Source organism: Stegodyphus dumicola, chromosome 8 (genome assembly GCF_044657685.1).
Source record: "Stegodyphus dumicola isolate Sdum_Otavi_A_Nest chromosome 8, ASM4465768v1".
NCBI classification, from domain to species: Eukaryota; Metazoa; Arthropoda; class Arachnida; order Araneae; family Eresidae; genus Stegodyphus; species Stegodyphus dumicola.
Genome location: NC_140775.1, coordinates 33,203,016 through 33,221,781, shown reverse-complemented (window position 1 = coordinate 33,221,781; position 18,766 = coordinate 33,203,016). Strand labels below are relative to the sequence as shown.

General features: G+C 31.7%; 1 protein-coding gene across 2 annotated transcripts in view; it reads right to left on the bottom strand.

Moving 5' to 3' along the window:
* The window catches only part of LOC118191322 (epithelial sodium channel subunit beta-like), a 138,620-nt gene that overhangs the window by 77,491 nt on the left and 42,363 nt on the right, over positions 1-18,766 (bottom strand). For both annotated transcript variants that reach the window (XM_085821720.1, XM_085821721.1), the window contains one exon: positions 14,170-14,312. In XM_085821720.1, the coding sequence (XP_085677846.1) occupies positions 14,170-14,312 (143 nt within the window). The remainder of the gene's footprint in view (positions 1-14,169; positions 14,313-18,766) is intronic.

The window sequence follows — 18,766 nt, the reverse complement described above, 5'->3', positions numbered from 1 at the left end:
GTTGAGCAACAGAAGACTTCTGTGTTTCCTTTTTTCTAACATATGCCTCATGTTCTTTGACGCGAAATTTTAAGGCTCTCTTAGTTTGGCCAATGTAAATTAAACCGCACTGGCAAGGAATCCTATAAATACCCCAGGAATTCATATCCGGAATGGGGTCCTTGAGTATAGAAGTTGGAATTTTATTGATGGGAGAGTAAACAACCCGAAAGTTAAATTTCTGCAAAATATGTGCAACTTTATAGCTAATTGATGGAAAGAAGGGAATGACAGCAGAATTTTTATAATCTCCTAAAATAAGAGTGTGGCTTTTAGTGTGTTGAGATGAGAATTTTTTAACTGCTTGATTAATAATGTTGGGTGAAAAGCCCCTGTCAATAGCTATTGCTTTTAAATAATTTAGTTCTTCATCAAGGGCTAGTTTGGAGGAGCAAACTTGAAGAGCACGGAAAACATAGGAATAAAATGAAGCTAACTTTTGTTTAGTCGGATGACATGATTTAAAGTGTGGTGGAAGGCAAACCGATGAAGGTTTACGGTAAACTGTAGTACTGAAGTTGGATGTGTTACGTGTGACCAGAATGTCGAGAAACGGAAGAGAATTGCAAGTCTCAAGTTCAAAAGTGAACTGAATAGCAGGATCAATAGAATTCATTGTTGAAAGAACTCTATTTAAATCATCTTTATTACCTTCAAACAGGGTAAAAGTATGGTCTACGTAGCGGAACCATGCCGGGAAGTTTAAAGTTTCAAACAATTTTGATTCATAATAATGCATGTAGATATCAGCCAGGATGGGACTGAGGGGGCTTCCCATGGCTAATCCCTCAGTTTGCTTGTAATATTTATTTTGGAAAACAAAATGTGTTTGTTTCAAACAGAGTTGAGTGAGAGAAATTAGCTCATCAATTTCGATGCAAGAGAAATGAAATTGTTTACTCTCCCATCAATAAAATTCCAACTTCTATACTCAAGGACCCCATTCCGGATATGAATTCCTGGGGTATTTATAGGATTCCTTGCCAGTGCGGTTTAATTTACATTGGCCAAACTAAGAAAGCCTTAAAATTTCGCGTCAAAGAACATGAGGCATATGTTAGAAAAAAGGAAACACAGAAGTCTTCTGTTGCTCAACATTGTTGGTCCGAAAATCACACTTTCAATTTTTCTGCTGCCAAAATTATTCAAAAAACATCTTCCATTGGAGAACTGGATTTTCTGGAGGCATTTCACATGCATAAAAATCTTTCTGTTCTAGTTAACGATCCTAATTCCAATCCAAATTTGCCTTCGGCTTTTAGAGAAATTATGTTTTAGTTCTGGTTTCGCCAACAGATGGCGCCACTTGCTTATTCTTGTCCAGGCTTTCTTATCTTATCTAAACATTATTTCCTATCTTGTTCATTTGCGGTTTTGCAGCTGAAGATGATGGTTCGGTAAAACCATCGAAACTAGTCCTGTGAAAATTTTGTGAATTAACGCTGATTTTTGTTGTTTGACTTCTGAATTAGTATTTATTCGGCGTGTTATTGTGTCTTAACATCTCTTAATGTTTAAATAATTATTTTCTTTTTAATAACATATTCAAATGCTATAAATTAAATACATTTTATATCACTGATAAGAAATTAGTAATTTCTTGTTTCTAAAATTCCAGGTGCGGGAGAAAAATAAGTAAAATATATAATTAATTAACAGATGAAATGCAAAGAAATAAATCAAAAATGAATAAATTAATGACAAAAAGCTTTTATTTCACCTACAAAGTTAAACAAATAATAATAAATAAATGTTTTATTCTCTTGCTAGAAGAAAAAAATCCAAATAATTTTTACAGAAGCATTGCACAAGAAATATGCTTTATCTACATTGATACTTTCTGAAGTTTATACGTGTTATCGCTTATGGGAATTATTTTAAGGAAGAAATAAAAACGGTATATGAAACAGAAAATTTACGCTAGCACAAAGATTGAGCACTAATTTACAGAGCCATATATAAGTAACCAAATACTTGAGCAACTAAATTGATTGAAATACTTCGTAGTAAGTTTTAAACGGGATATCCTCATGAGAATATCACAAATGGCCACCTTAAAGACCATTTCCGTTTTTGCTTTACAATTTCAGTATTGAATATAAGGAGTTTTAAGTGGACTGTTTTCGCCTCCTGTATTCTTCCCTCCTTCCAGTTCTAATAAAGCGAACTTCGGACCAAGCTATTTTCAGTTTCTTCGAGGAAATTCGTTCGAAGAAAAATGATTAAATTTCTGTTTGGAAATTTCGGACTTCAGTTTAATATACCTCAAAGAATTTACCAATAAATTCTTAAAAATTTAGCAAAACTTTTAAAAACATAAAAGACATAATTTTTTTTAAAATTTTCAATATAACTTTCGGATATTAATTCCAGTTAAACACATAAATAACAATTAAGTTAAACATTTAACCTATTAAGTTAAGAACCAATTCCCCGGGAATTCGAGTTATGGAACAGAAAAACGTAAATTTGAAACAAACTGTGAAAATTGCAATTTCACATATTAGCGAGAGTACCTTAATTTAATATATTACATCATCATAGATTACCACCATATAGAGACTTACGAGCTTATTTAAAACTGAAATGTCTTAATTATTCAATACGTAGCTGAGATATATTTAATCGATCGCTTGTGCATAAGACAGCAAATGTTCTTCTGAAGTGGCAATATATTTTATTTTATCGGAAATTTCTTTATTATAATTTAACAGCTCGAAGGAGACTTTATAATTAAATAATGCAAAAGTGTTAAAAATATAGACCAAAAAAATACAAACATTTCGGTTCTTTTCTTAAAGAAAAGTAACATCGACGTAGAAGTTTACTTATGCCCACCAGTTCATTAAAGTAAATCTTTATTGTCGAATAACATTAAAACGGAAATAAAAAAAATTCTATTTTTAAAAAATTCCGGTGTTTGTTTCTACGCAATTTCTTTTTAAATTGAAAGATACTAATCTATTACAGAAAAATATTGAAATGTTAAAAAAAGGTGTATTAATAACCGTTTAACTAAAATCAAAAACAGAATAGGTAACATGAGTATATGTTCAACTGTAAAACGTATTTGCCCAAAACTTTAAAAAAAGGCTAGGAAAGCATAATTTCTATTCATGGACTTCCTAATTACTTGAAACTACGGAAAACAGTCGGGCAGCGTTATAGAATAATGCAAGAAAAATTGAAAAAATAATCAAAAGAATAAAAGTTGGATATCGGATCCCTGTTCTCTGGGTTATGAAATCAGTACGCATTCGACGAACCAGACTAATGCGAATATACCTTCAAGATATTTGTCTTTAAAGGATTTCTGCATGGGAAATTAAGAAAAAAAAATTAGAAAAAGAAACAAATCCGAAAGCTTCCGTATTGTATATTATGGCCAAAGGGGAGATTTTTCTCTTACATACACGATTCGAGAGAATTTAAGCTAATATCTCTTTGGGCTAAAAATATTTTAAAATAGCATAGCTTTAGAATTTCTGATAGAAAATATCGCGCACTGGAGATGAAAATGTTTTTTTTTTTTTTTTTTTTTTTTTTTTCCGCGCACTGCAGTCATGGTGATGTGGCTACAGCGGACGTGGTCAGAGCGGACACTTCGAAACTCATTTTGTGGTTAGAGGGGACACATCTTTTCCCCATCTTAAAATAGATAAAGGGTGCAGACAAATAAGTAAATAAATACTTTTAAAAATCACAAATATAATTTAAAAAAGTATTTGAAGTGGCAAATCTCTTTCAAGTGGGAAAACTTTTTTTTTTTTTTTTTTTTTTTAAACCGAAGTTTTTCTATTTTTGCACTCGATTATCGAATTACAAGGATAAATATACATTTTTGTTAATAAAATTTAACTATTTATATTTAAATTGATGTGATATTATAGTGCGAATGCATTTTAAACATAGCGAAATGTTATAAAAATAAAAATATTTAGAGAAATATTTAAAAATTAATAGTAAGTAACAGTATAATGAAGAGTATGAACAAATTTCAAGGATTTTGTGGAAAACTGTATTTTAGAGTCAAATAAATATTAGAACAGGTGCAGTTGACATAAAATTAATTGGCTTTCATTAACGTAAGTAAAAATAAATACTAGAAGTAAAATATACAAAACAGGTACAAGTAAATAAAAGAAAAATAAATACAAGTAAATAAATACTAACTAACCTTTATTATAAAGGCATAAATATCATTTACCATTGGATTTAGTCCAACCTAGTTACAAAACTTATAGATTTTAGACATTTTTTCTAAATTATTTGATGCTTTCAATTCTTTCATCTAATTTTACATATGTTTTTTTTTCCTTTTTATTCCAGGGTCGCCTAATTCTCTGGCTTTCAAATTAAAAGACACTTTTTTTGTTTCTTCTTTTAGTATTTTAACTAATAATTGCACATTAGACTGGTTTCCGCCAGTGATAGCATTTAATTTGGGATTTCACCCTTCAACAGAATTAGTTGTCCTATGACGCTGACCATATACATTCAATACTTTAATGGGCATATTTGGATTGTTCATCCACTGCTCGACAAAATAATCAATGAATGTGGTAAGTTTGTCAGTGCTAAAAGCTTTTTCCCATACAATGCTCCAAGTATCATCTATGTTTTCTACTGGCAAGTAAGCTAATGCAGAAATCATTCTACAGATATTTCTTTCCTTTACTAAACCCATTTCTTGTATCTTACGCCACAAACATTGATTAAAATGAAAGTTACAACCGGAAATAGTTGAACTGGAAATTCTAACATACAGCTATCGATGGCTGCGGCTTCAAAATCCAATTTTATAATGTGCAGTTTCCAGTTAGAACACCTAGAAACATTGCAATTGTCACTTCTAGAAACATTGCAATGGAAGTTGCTTGTCTCTTATCAGGCAGAAATGCAAAAAGCGCTGGATAACCATTGATCTCAGTTGATGTATTCCTTAAGTCGATATGTATTGTATATAGCTGAGCAAATTGTTTCGGACAACTTTTAAATGTTCCATCTAAGAAAAAAGTCTTTCCAAAAGCTACCGAGATTTCCAAAAGGTACCGAGATTCTTCTCCTCCAAGTACTAAAATCCCGTTATCTTGTTCATTTTGAAAGTCTAAACGAAGAAAGTTTTCTCCATTAAAAATCATAAATGTATCGTTTGCAAACTGAATGTCGTTGGCATTTTGGAGATTTTGGGTAACTCCCAATGCTTTTCTCTTCTCCTTACATAAATCAGTCTTGGCATTGGAGTATGTCGGTATTTTAGTAACGAAATTATAACCTTCATGATATAATTGTGAAAGTTCTTCTTGAAATATCTGGGGAACGGTAACTGATGTTTTTTCTCTGACTCTTTTCTTGCAAGTCTTTAACTTCCTTTTAACTTCGATCTCAGCAATTTTAGGCATGCAGGAATGTTCAGTTTTCTTCAGTACTTCGTACTGAAAATTTGTCTTTACTTTCCTTTACAACGATGTGTCTTTTCTTTTACACATACCCAACTCATTTGTAATTTATTTTTTCGGTGAAAACGGTGTGGTGAAAACGGTGGTGAAACGATGACAATTAAAAAAACATAGAACATTGTATATTGAAATTGAAAATGTACATTGAAACATTATGTACACTGAAATTTAAAAAAAAAATTGATCTCTAAATCCAATATATGTTAATCCGAAATTCAAAAGTAAGTATAAATAAAGAGCAAAACTAATAGTCATTTAAACAAAACTAAAGTTGGGAGGTCCCCGATTATGCTAAACTAAAATTGTAATACCAAGAGAACGAAAAACTGTACATAGAGATTTCTATAAATAAAGAAGTCAAATCTGAGCCTTAAACAACTAAAAATTGAAAACCTATTTGAAACAACAATTGAAAAAATCTGATGTGTACACCACATGACTTCCTCGTATTGGAATATTAAATTATACTAATTTTTTCTTGCATTTCATTTAAACTTGAATTAAATCTACTTCGCCGACAGCGCATAAACCACAATAGAATAAATGCATTCTTTAAAATTCACTCTAGTATTTGTTTACCATAGCGACACTCTGGTGCTAGATTCACTTAACAGTATTAATAATTATATAACAGGTAACTTATATAATAATTTTAGAACTGAAACTAAGTTAACTGTTATATAATCCAATAATTACTATATAACAGTTAACTTATATATTTCGTTCATATTATAACTCATAATGCATAAAATTTATATCATTTAAGGAACAGAATTATCTAATCGTTGCCACATGTTCTATTCAAATACTATAATAAAGCTAGAATGATGTATAAAAGAAATTAAGCAAACAAAACAAAAAAGAAACAGTTTTTCACAGACGATTGAGCATTTCTCATTTAATTAATTCAGTTCTCATTTCTCGAGAAGGCAAAAATACATAAAAACTCAAGATATCTGTATTAAAAATTACGAAGTAAATCTTAAACGCTTATTTCCTCGAAAAAAATTCAAGAAAGGATTAAGCATGATTTAAATAATAAATGAAGACGTTATCTTCGTTACGCCACAAACATTGATTAAAATGAAAGTTACAACCGGAAATAGTTGAACTGGAAATTCTAACATACAGCTATCGATGGCTGCGGCTTCAAAATCCAATTTTATAATGTGCAGTTTCCAGTTAGAACACCTAGAAACATTGCAATTGCCACTTCTAGAAACATTGCAATGGAAGTTGCTTGTCTCTTATCAGGCAGAAATGCAAAAAGCGCTGGCTAACCATTGATCTCAGTTGATGTATTCCTTAAGTCGATATGTATTGTATATAGCTGAGCAAATTGTTTCTCTAGATTGGCAACAAATCCACTGGTCTCCTGTTTCAAATGTAAACATCAATGGCCGCCATTAAAAAAGGCTTAGGGGCAATTAAACAACTTTAAAATTGCTGATAATTCTAAAAATATTGCACACAGATTTACTAAAGGCATAAAATCCTTAACCGGAAGATAAAAACAACATAATTCAATCATTTTTAAAGCAAAAAATGTACAATTTACCAACATATAAGAGTAAAGAAACTGAGATTACTGAGCCGGGTAACAGAGTGGATATATATGTATAAATATATTTATATACGTTTGGTGCGGCCGATTGCAACCAAAATACAAGGTGCACATCTACATGTTATAGCAGTCCTATATACAAAATTTCAACGTTCTGAGGCTACTCGTTTTTGAGTTATGCGAGATACGTACGTACGCACGCACGTACGTACATACGTTCGTACAGACGCCACGAAAAATTCTCTTCAAAATTAATTTTAAAGCAGTTTTATAATTTTTTTGAAGGAAAAGAGTATTTTATTCTGTATTTATGTACAGATATTACGCAAAAACATCGTTAAATTGCATTCGATAGCTGTCAAAATGGATATTTTCGTTGAAATATGCTGCCTGAAACTTTTCGCGATTACAATACTTCCTTTTTACTTCGTACAAGGAAGTAAAAAATTGAAAAACGCAAACTGATTGAAATCTTAACGTGACCCTCTATGCGTAATCTAACTTAATTCTAAAGATGACAAAATGTCTTCTTGCTAGAAAACGTAGAATTCTCTAGCAAGAAAATTCTACTTTCTCTAGCAAGAATTCTTTTGCTCTGAAGAAGCCGAAATTTTGTAGTTCTTGGAAAAAGTATGCGATAAGTTTCAAACTGTCCAATAGCAAAACTAAGTATTTTAACCTGTGTTAAAAATGTCCTACCCTTTTATACTTTGTGTGCGAGGGTATTAGTCGTTGGGTGAGGTCTGTAAAAATTATTACCGACGAGGAGGGGGTGATCGTTAACCCAAAATGGTGGCGTAAGAAACTTCTAAAACAAGCTGCTCTCTGTAAAATCTTAGAGCGCGAAAACAATTTTTGGCCCAAATTTGCGGAAAAGGAAAAAAAGTATATATTATAAAGGATAAAAGTTTTCACGTAATCGGGGTACAATACGTCTTTCAAACTAGAAATCCCATTTTTTTACTAAAAGCAAAGTTGCCAGTTTATAAAATTTACAAAATAGCGTAAACAATAATTAAAAGGGAAAGATACAAGATTTTTGTACATATTTACATTAAATTTCTTATCATAGTCATCCAACTATTATATCCGATTAAGGTTTAAGTAATGATTATCATATCACTTTAGATGAGAAATTTAAAAAAAGTAGTTAATACCAGCTTTCTTTATAAGCTTTTATACCAGCTTTTATTTTATAAGAGTATATTGACTAAGTTAGTGATTTCTTCTTGTAAGTATTTTTTTCGACTTTGTTGAAAACTTTCTTTATTCTAATGAGTATGTATTGTATTAAGTATTATTCTTTTGGAAATATTGGAGTGCCAACGGAGGAGTTTTATAGTAGGAAAATCAAAATCTCTACTTTTGTCGTAAATTTTAATATCTTTAAAATTGAGAATTTACAAATCTAATAATTAAAATCTCCTTGTTGAAAGTTAATTTTATTTAGTTTCAAACATGAAGGATAAATGCGATCGTATTCTGTTTGATTGTCGTTGTTGAATGTTGTTGAATACCATACATGTATCTGTAAATGTTAGAGTAATATAAACGTTGTACTTGGGATAACTGTTGTTGGCAATGAAATTCCTTGGTGAAAAGGTACAAATTACAGATCGCTGAACTCGTGCTAAGTCCCCATCGGGATACCGTTGATTTGTTTAAACTGCTATGAAGTTAGTAAACAGAATACGTTTTAAATACAGCTGCCGCTCTTCTTTGGAAATAACAGTAATAACTTGTGGAAATAGATCTGGTAGAATAATAAGACTGTCAAAGACTTCTTGTAAAGGAAGAGCTGTGTCGTAACAGAAAATATTATCAATCTTTAAATGGAGGAAGTGCTTCTATTATATGTTCATTATTACTTATTATCCAGTTGAAATTGTGGTCTTGCATCTGTGCATCTTTAGAAAACTTTTTAAAGCATTTTCATGAAACGGTAGTCTATTTCTTTCATGTAATTTCTGGTCCCTTTAGCTACGAATCGAAATTTGACTAGCGTTTTGTGAAATTTAGGCAATGCATAAAGGTTAGAATATCTGTTGTACAATTTATTTTTCGTAATTTTAAGTCTCCGATGAATTGCAGTGAAATGTTTTTGCAGGACATTCACCGTAGTTTTAACTTTATGATAGGCAGTTGCGCTATTAAATTCGTTTTTTTATCAGATTGTAGTAGAAAGTTTTTCAAATAATACTAAAGTTGTTACTGGCTTTGTCTATTTTCGTAATGGTGAACAGATCCTTTAAAATTTTCACTTTCTTGCCTAAATCTTCCTTATTATATGTGCTAATAAGTACTTGTGCTTTAATTCGACTTTTCAAGTCGCTGAGCATTTCCTCTTTCCATTCCAGGTAACTCGTAGTAGGCAAGTTAGATTTGTAGCTGGAGAATACTGTGAAAGTTTATAGATGTTTTTGTGAAAACATCTATTTATAGGCTCATTATATTTTCATAATAAGTTATTTAAATTCCACTGCTATTTTATTCGTCGTTTAATGTTGTCAGTTGCTTAATGTTATCAAAATGGTCGTGGATAAAGGTAATCACAAAAAAAAAAAAAATTTAAGTGGTGCCTACTGTATATTTTCCAAATCTCCCCCTTCTCACCGTTCCGAAAATGTTCTCATACAATTCTTTATTTACTGAAACTTTTAAACTGCACTAAGTTTAAGTATTTATACAATGATAAACCCCTGTAACTAAAATTATTCGTTTTGTGTATGCATCAGCAGCAAAAAAAATACACTTGTTTCTCTCTCTCTCTCTTCTTTTTTTTTTTTTATCATGAGAAGTTTTCTTCAACACATACGTATGTTTTCATTTCCTTTTTTGACCTTCATGACTTGTCATAAAACTTGCTTAAATATGTCTGTATCATAAATATCACATTAACTGACTTAAAGCTTTTGTGCAGATTTTTTCCCATAGCTTAAGATAAACTAATTTCTTTCCGTCAAGGAAATTCGCGAAAGCAAATTATGTGATTTTCAGTGAAATAATGCTCTTTCTGCCATTTAAATCAAGTATTTTACAACTTGGTTCTCATGAAACTAATGTTATTGTTTCAAACTAAAGCAGGAAATGTTATCCAAGCACAAATTAATAATAACTGTATTAAATGTTTCATTATCATTACCAAATACCGAATCACTCACTCACTTAAACCCATCTTGTTAACTGCATAAACAAAAACATTTAATAGCTATCCAAATCCTCTTGAACTTAACTCGTGTGGTGGTATATTGTTTCTCGTGAAAACAGTTTTCGTTTTTTCAAAACAGTTTAAATTACTTTCTAATTAGTAAATCTGAAGTAAAAGTTTCCCTGAGAAAAATTCGAAAGGGATTTTTAGTTTAAAGTAAAATTCAGAATTCTTGCTTTTATGAAATATTGCCCTTCACAAAGACAATGCTTCATTTTGCTTTATTTAAAATTACAATGAGGAGTCAAATATGAAAAATTAAGTGTAAAATATCGTATACATAACAAAATATTTATTCGCCGTCTTTCACACAAAGAAAAAATAAATATCTTTTACGATCACCTAGCTTGCTAATTATTACACTAACTCACTACTTGCACCAGAGTAGAAGGAGCTACAACAGACGCTGCTTAATGTGATCGCGGTTAATGTTATCATTCGGTCATTGTTACCGATTTTCCGAAGTTCCGTCCATGCATGAAACATGCATCGCTTAATGGGATCAACTAGTCGGTTAATAGGGTCAAAGTAATATACTAGAAAGAATTTTTTTAAACTGAAATAAAATCTGCAGTAAGGGCAAAATGGATTATGAATTCAACAACTGACAGAAAAATGTCACCTAATGAGTTGTTAAGTTACTACGTAGCTTGGTTTTGATTTTGAGCAATCATTTAAGCTAGGCAAAAAAGCAACGTTAGTTTAGTGTAGGTTTATAATTAACATATCGATTTTGAGGGCGATCACACTACTTTAGCAGCAAAACAATTTCTGAGAATTTATTATTCCTTCGGTAAAAAAAATTCTGAGAAAAATGTGCGCCATATTAAGAATGATTTCTTTCCTTAATTTTAAATCTTACATTGGCATGTTCTTTTCCGATCTGATTAAGTCAACCGTAGTCAAAGAAATCTGTTTTCCACGTTTTACGTATGTCTCTTGGAATACTCATATGAACGACGTTAGAATCTACCATTCGTTTTCTGAAATAAATCCAAGCACATCATATGACAAACTTTGTGACGATGATCATTATGAAATCTGGGAATTATCTACAAATTCTGAGATGAGGTATGACCTCCTGTTACTAAGATTAAGGGAAAAGAATCAGTCAGATGATTCCCAAAACATTATAATCAGTTCATAAATTAACTTTTGCTTGATACTTACAGACATTCCACTAGTAATGACTTTCTTTCTAATTAAAATTCTGTGAAAGTACATATTTATGTTTTTTAGCTGCATTTATATTAAACTAGTTAAGTTTATTGTTGTTTTAAAGGATATATGTTTTCATCTTTTAATGTTACCATCCGGTTAATGTTATCAAAATAGCTGCGGCCCAAGGTGATCATATTAAGCGGCGTCTTCTGCATTTCCTGGGCTTCCAAAATGTCAGTGTTCTTATAAAACTTACAATTTTATATCAATTTAAAGTACGAGGTACATGTGGTTGAATGTGAATGTTTCTGAAAAATATATTAGATGAAATGGTTTAGTAATATTTTCACTTAGTGCAGTCACTCGAAAACACTGTGTGTCCCCTTTGCATTTAAGCGAACCGTCCGCAAGCAAAATAGAGCTACGTGGGCTGTTACTATTGTATGAAGACTTGAAAAAGAATCAAAATTGTTTTTAAATACCCCTATCATCCAGGAGTAGCAATGTTCTGTATAAACAATTGTGCAAATAGAAATAGTCTCAATTACCTAATTTAAGACTAAAAAATCTGCGTGTGGCAAGTCTAGTCCAGCCTAATGAGTAATAAGATTTTTGGTCCTTTGTTTTAGGTTTAAACTAATATCAACTTCAATCTATACTTAGATATACTACAGATCTTTTCATTCTCTCAAATGGAGCAAAGGAAATGTAAGATACCGTTCTTCAACAGGATGTAGCACCGCCCCACTGTAGCGTTTGACAGTTCAGTTGAACTATTTCTAGGAAAAAGAATTGCCAGAAATGGACCTATCAAATGGCCTATCAAATGGGAAAAAAAAAAGTTCTGAAAGTACCCTTCTAGATTTCATTCTTTGGAGAATTAAGGAACTGAATATTCTTATGACGTCTGGTGCCCTGTTAATTTTACATGTATTGAAACTTATTAACTTTATTTGCGAGCAATTATCAAAAATACTTTCAATTCATTTCATACAATATATAAGGCATTCACAAATAATCTTCACCGCCTACTTTATCCTGTTGTAAATAGGTTTCTGCTCAAACGCTATTGGGAGACATGAGATTTACTTTATAGCATTTTAGACTTTGTTCATAAACATTTAAATTTTGGTTCTGCTATTGAATTTATGTTTTTATTCGGAATTTTATTTCTATCTTATCAAAGACAAGCTTCAAAAGGCTTTGCTGTATACTGGAATGTTTTTTAAAAGGGGGTTCGCTTTTGCAAATATTGCGAAATTTTAGTAATAGTGCAACTTAAAATTCAAAGACCAGCAATCAGCTTTCATGTTTTCTTAAATTTGCCGTAATAGTGTGGAAGGTTTGACTACAAAACCTTTTTCTTCACCTGCAGTAGTCAACTTTGAACTAATAATTTCTGACTAAAGGACTCTTGAGCGGCAGTGCAATATCCCTATCGTTTTCAGGAGTCACTTTTCGATCAGTAAAAAATATCTTTACAGAAGAAAACGACAAGCAATGTGTTCGTCACTTAGCAGTTGATGTTCGTTACAGAAGTTGATGATGACAATCTCAATATTGTATACCTAGCTTCGTAATAGATTGAATGCACAAATCTGATAAAAAGTGAATAAAATTTATTCTTAGCACAGGAAATATAACAAAACGCTAGATTTTTCCGTCAAAGATATTCGTACAATATAACAATATCACAAAATATCCTGCAGTAGTTATATTTTAAACTACTAAAACGTTAAATAGAACGCAATCCAAAGGGCAAAGAAAGGTAATCCGATCTCACCGCGAATACGCTACAATCAACAACAACTAAGATTAATAATTCTATTTCAGATTTTATATTTTATATATATATATATTTGTATATGATATAGTGTTTTACTTAGACTGCCAGAATATGAGTAAGAGAAAATACGTAGATAGGGTGATAATGAAGATGTGTGAAGGCGTGACTAGAGGAAGATTTCTTCAAGGCGAACTATGTATAAAATTCAAAGGAAGCAAGAAATGCATATTGCAGTATTTTAATATTTATTACAATGTCCTTAAAAACGTATTATTGGAGTATTTTGCTTTTGAACATAAATGATATAAATAGAAAAGTATCAAAACTTACTTCCTGTCAGAATATTTTGGGGGCTTTAAACTAATGTCTCAGTTTTGAATGCAGTGCCTTTAGCTGGAATATAAGTAAGAAATAATACTTATAATGTCATATATTTTCTATCCTTTCGTTAGAGAATTTATGTTTACCTTTCTGCCTGTACCTTAATATAAATGTAAGATAACAAACAACTAAGATTTTAATTTTGTCTGACAGTGTTTTTTAGGATTTTATGCTGATTTGCGTTTCAGCAAAGTTCGATAAATAAAATTCTGAATGCTCGCATATACTCTTTACTGTAATCATCATAACTATGCAGTAATAAATATTTCTCAAGGAAAAACAATCGCTTTCGAATTTTTTGGTTGACACGATATAAGTATACGCGATTAAAATTTCTCATTTAAAATTATACTGATTTCCTTTTTTGAGGTGTTTGTACATTCCATATAATACGTAAACTAATTTACTATATATTTCCATATCATACGTATACTAATACTGTAAAAAACTGAAAGTTTGAAAGATAAACCTGAGTTTGCTTTCCTTTATTTTAATACTCGATTCATTGTAATGAAAATAGTCTTCCTGACTGGGTGTTAATAATCATCTAAAATGAATTGAGAATACTTACTCCATGCAGTTCTTTGTCTTCAGTTTTGGATGACCAGAAAATTCACAGCTTACAATCATGTCGTTAATTTGATGTCCGAGTTGATCCTTTTTGCCCCGTTTCATGAATTCGAAAGTTAAGTTAAATATTTCCTCTTCTGAAAGCTGAAAAAAGAAATACACTTTCTTTAGAGCTCCCCATATCATAGACCTTTTTACTATAATAGCTACATTAATTATTTAGCTTATGATTACAAAATTTGGTGCTGAAAATATATATTTAAAAGCATCAAGAAATACTCCTATAATAAACATATTGGGTGATTCCTCAAAGAAAGGGATGTGTTTCGAAAAGTGTCTTCCGACTAGACGTCATATTCTGAAGTATTAAGACCAAACATTTTTTTCATGTCACTTCAGGTAATAAATCATAATCATAATTCCTATAATAATAAACATGCTAATCCGGTAGTAATCATAACTTCGATAATCCGATAAATATTAATCATAAAACAAACGGACATTACTCCCAAAGGGGTGTTTTTTTAACGTTTTGTGTGTTACCTTTATTTATTAAATATCATGTTCTTTGCACTTAAACCATAAAATTCAATACAACAACCATATTGCAAAATAATTTTAAAATGAGCACATCTATAGAATTTCAAATATACAGTCTCGCGCGTTGGAGATAATTTTTTCCCCCGTACAGTGTTGCCATTGCTCGCTTTTAAATCGTTGAGTTTGTTAATCAAAATTTCGTTAAAGTGTTGTAAAATATGAAACTGTTAATAAAACAAATTTCAAATTCTAAATTCGGGCTTCCAGATGTCCATATTTAGATTTAGACGTTATTCAAAATTTTATGGCTCTATGTACCGTTGTTTTATCACAATGCGAGAAACATAGTATATACATTTATGCAGATTCTTCATTGTTACCCAGGGCTCTAATATTTGATGGCAATAATTTGAAAAGTGAACCGATATTTATAGTGAACCAACGCAAAATGCCAAAACGAAAGTAATAGCCCGTCTGGGCTAACGTCCTTCGGGCTAATAATAAGTAATAATCGCCGATAAATCATAACAAATAACAAATAATAATGATCCAATAATATTTCGATAATAATCATAACTCCGATAATCCGGTAAATCATTATATTAATCAGATAGTAATCATAATGCCAATCCTTTCTGGTAATTATAGTAATCATTAAGCGTAGACAGATATAGAGAATATTAGGTATTTTATTTTGGAGCAGGAGACTTTAAAAATGTCAGCACCCTTGTCGTGACTCGAAAATCAGAATCTTCCGATGCTAACCGGACGTGCTTTCTAATTGCATTACGAAATTAAGCGATGAAGAGCCAAGGAAGAATTTACAGTCTCCCCGCTTAAAGAGTAACCGAGAAAGAGAGTGTCCAGTTGCTGTGTGTTGGTGGTAATGAATTATCGTCTATCACCGTTTAGTTCGAGCGCCACTCGTAGAGATCGTTTGTTACTTTATTTTGGATCAGGAGACGTGACTCGAACTCCGGAACTTCCGATAGTAGCCAGAAATGTTTTCCAATGACACCACAGAGGCACCCGGAAATAAGGAAGAAAAACTTTACACAGTGGTCCTAGGTATTCTGTGACGAATTTTGCAATATTTAAATCTGCGTAACTGCTCAAACAGCTCTTTTTATTGAGAAGATTTACTTCTGAAAGTAACATAGCAAAATTCTGACTCGAAATGACTAGAACTGAAATTTTCTCTCGAATTCACTAGAGATCTCTGGAATTAGTGTCTAAGTAGCATGAGGCCCCCGAAGGCTCACAAATACATTTCGGTTAAGTGCTTTCTTGCAAGTACGGGGGAGCACAGATTTCAAGATTTTAATTATTTGAAGTTCGAATTTATTTTATTTTCGTTACCATTAAAACCTAATGTAAAAACGCGACAAAAAACTATAAATTGAGCTAATTAATTTATAATGTGATATAGATATGTGTGCACAGATTTGAAGATATATATCTAATTAAATTTTATTCGGGCTTATAAAAAAATAAGTAGTGTCAGTTACGAATTTATGCCCTAAGAATAATCGCTTTTGTTGGGAAACACTATTATACGTGAACAACTTTTCTTGAAAGTGAAAAGTGACAAGAAAAGAACCCGCTTGACGGCTTGACAGATGGGCATCTGCAAGCGATGCCCATCTGTCAACAATCTGTGATGAAGATAATGTCTAGTAATTTTCTTCCGTGCACAGACATTATGCAAAATTTTATATTTACATTCAAATTTATAATTATTTACATAGAAACATATGTATTTTAATTTACATGTCGAAGAAAAATTTAATAAATACGAGAAATAGTGTATGCTGGCATTATTTTATTCTCATGCCGCCCAACCGGTATAGTGGTTAAAGTCACTGACAGCCGTGCCGAAGGGCCTGGGTTTGAATCCAGGAGAAGACATGGATGTTTGTAAATGTATAGTGATGGTGCGGCATGGCGGCGCTTTAAATATGCGGCGAGCCGAAAGTCCTCTCGTGTAATTTAGTGGAAGGGAAAAGAGATGGGAGACCCTCGGACCCGTCCCTCGCCCCGCGATGCTGTCCATCGAAATTGGGGCGGAACTGAGCCAAATCACACTATCACCTGTTAGGTATTCAAGGCTGTTGCCAACGACAGGCTCAATCTAGAGCTCCTTGCCAGGAGGAATCTTGCGCCCAATGCCACGATTCTTCGTGAGCTTGGGCTGACTACGTCAGACAAGTGAGCGTAAGCAACAACAACATCAACTCAAATTTTCTCGCAAAACATAGAAAGTTTGCGTACTCTATTTTATTTTTAATTTAAATTAAAATAAGTTGTTTAATGATTAATTAAATATATCAGAAGTATTTCAAACAATCAGCAAAAATGTTTTGCAATTACAAAAATGTTAGATTTTAAATAGAAAATATAAATTTGAAATTTTTCTTTGCGATATTATTTTTATTTTTTATGTATGTTTTGATAAATATTTAGAAAACGAAACTAAGTTTTACTTCCTTGTACGAAGTAAAGGAAGTTTTGTAACAGTGAACAATTTCGAGGATCATATTTCAGTGAAAATATCCATTTGACCCCTCTCGAATCCATTTGAACGATGCTTTTACGTGACATCTTTATGTGCAGACAGAATAAAGGACTCTTTCCTAAAACGGATTAAAAAATCTGATGTGTACACCACATGACTTCCTTGTACGGAATATTAAATTATACGCATTTTTTCTTGCATTTCATTTTAACTTATTGGATTGAATTAAATCTATTTCGCCGATAGCGCCTAAACCACAATAGAATAAATGCATTCTTTAAAATTCACTCTAGTATTTCTTTACCATAGCGACACTCTGGCGCTAGATTCACTTAACAGTATTATATTTCGTTCATATTATAACTCATAATGCACAAAATTTATATCATTTAAAGAATACAATTATCTAATCGCTGCCTCATGTTCTATTCAAATACTATAATAAAGCTAGAACGATATATAAAAGAAATTAAGCAAACAAAACAAAAAGGAAACAGTTTTTCACAGACGATTGAGTATTTCTCATTCAATTAATTCAGTTCTCACTTCGCGAGAAGGCAAAAATACATAAAAACTCAAAATATCTATATTAAAAATTACGAAGTAAATCTTAAACTCTGATTTCCTCGAAAAAATTCCAAAAAGGATTAAGCATGATTTAATTGGCAATAGTAAATGAAGGCGTTATCTTTGTTGTTGCGAGGCTACGTTTCTCTAGATTGGCAACAAATCCACTAGTCTGCTGTTCCAAATGTAAATAAACAATGGCCGCCATTAAGAAGATGCTTAGGCTTAGCGGCATTTAAGCAACTTTAAAATTGTTGATAATTCTAAAAATATTGCATAGAGATTTACTAAAGGCATAAAAACCTTAACCGGAAGATAAACATAAGAACAACATAATTCAATCATTTTTAAAGCAAAAAATGTACAATATACAAATATATAATGTACGTTCCGTTGTTTAAATATAGTGGACTGTAAATTGACTTGATATTACTTCAGTATAGAACCCAAAAAACCTCAGACTCATAACGTTGACCGAAACTTCTTTATTGACTTTCAAAGAGTAAGTTAGTTGAGGAACGGCGAAGACTACACAAACTCCGACTTCAGTGGCGGCTTACCAAACACAAACTCAGAAGAACCTTTGCTTAGTTGAAACTCCAGTAATTCACAGCAACCTCGAAGCTCTAACCGCGAGCTTTAAAAACCTAACAAATTTGCGTCTGCGCCGCTCCTCGGTACAAAGAAAGAAATACAATTTGCATAACATCGAACATACCCCCAGCCTTGAAGTCCCAAGGGGGTTCAAACAATAAATTTAAACTGTTGAACTGCATAAACCTGAAAAATAAAAATTAAAGTCTCTAAATCAAGAATTAAATGGCAAAGCGCATAGGTCTGCTATAGGTCGTTTTATTTCACCATTAGACGTGCGTAAACTCACCACTCGAACTTTCTCATCCAAACCAGGATATACTTTAATAATTCTACCTAATTTCCAACGTAGCGGAGGTAGATTTTCGTTCTTAATAAGAAC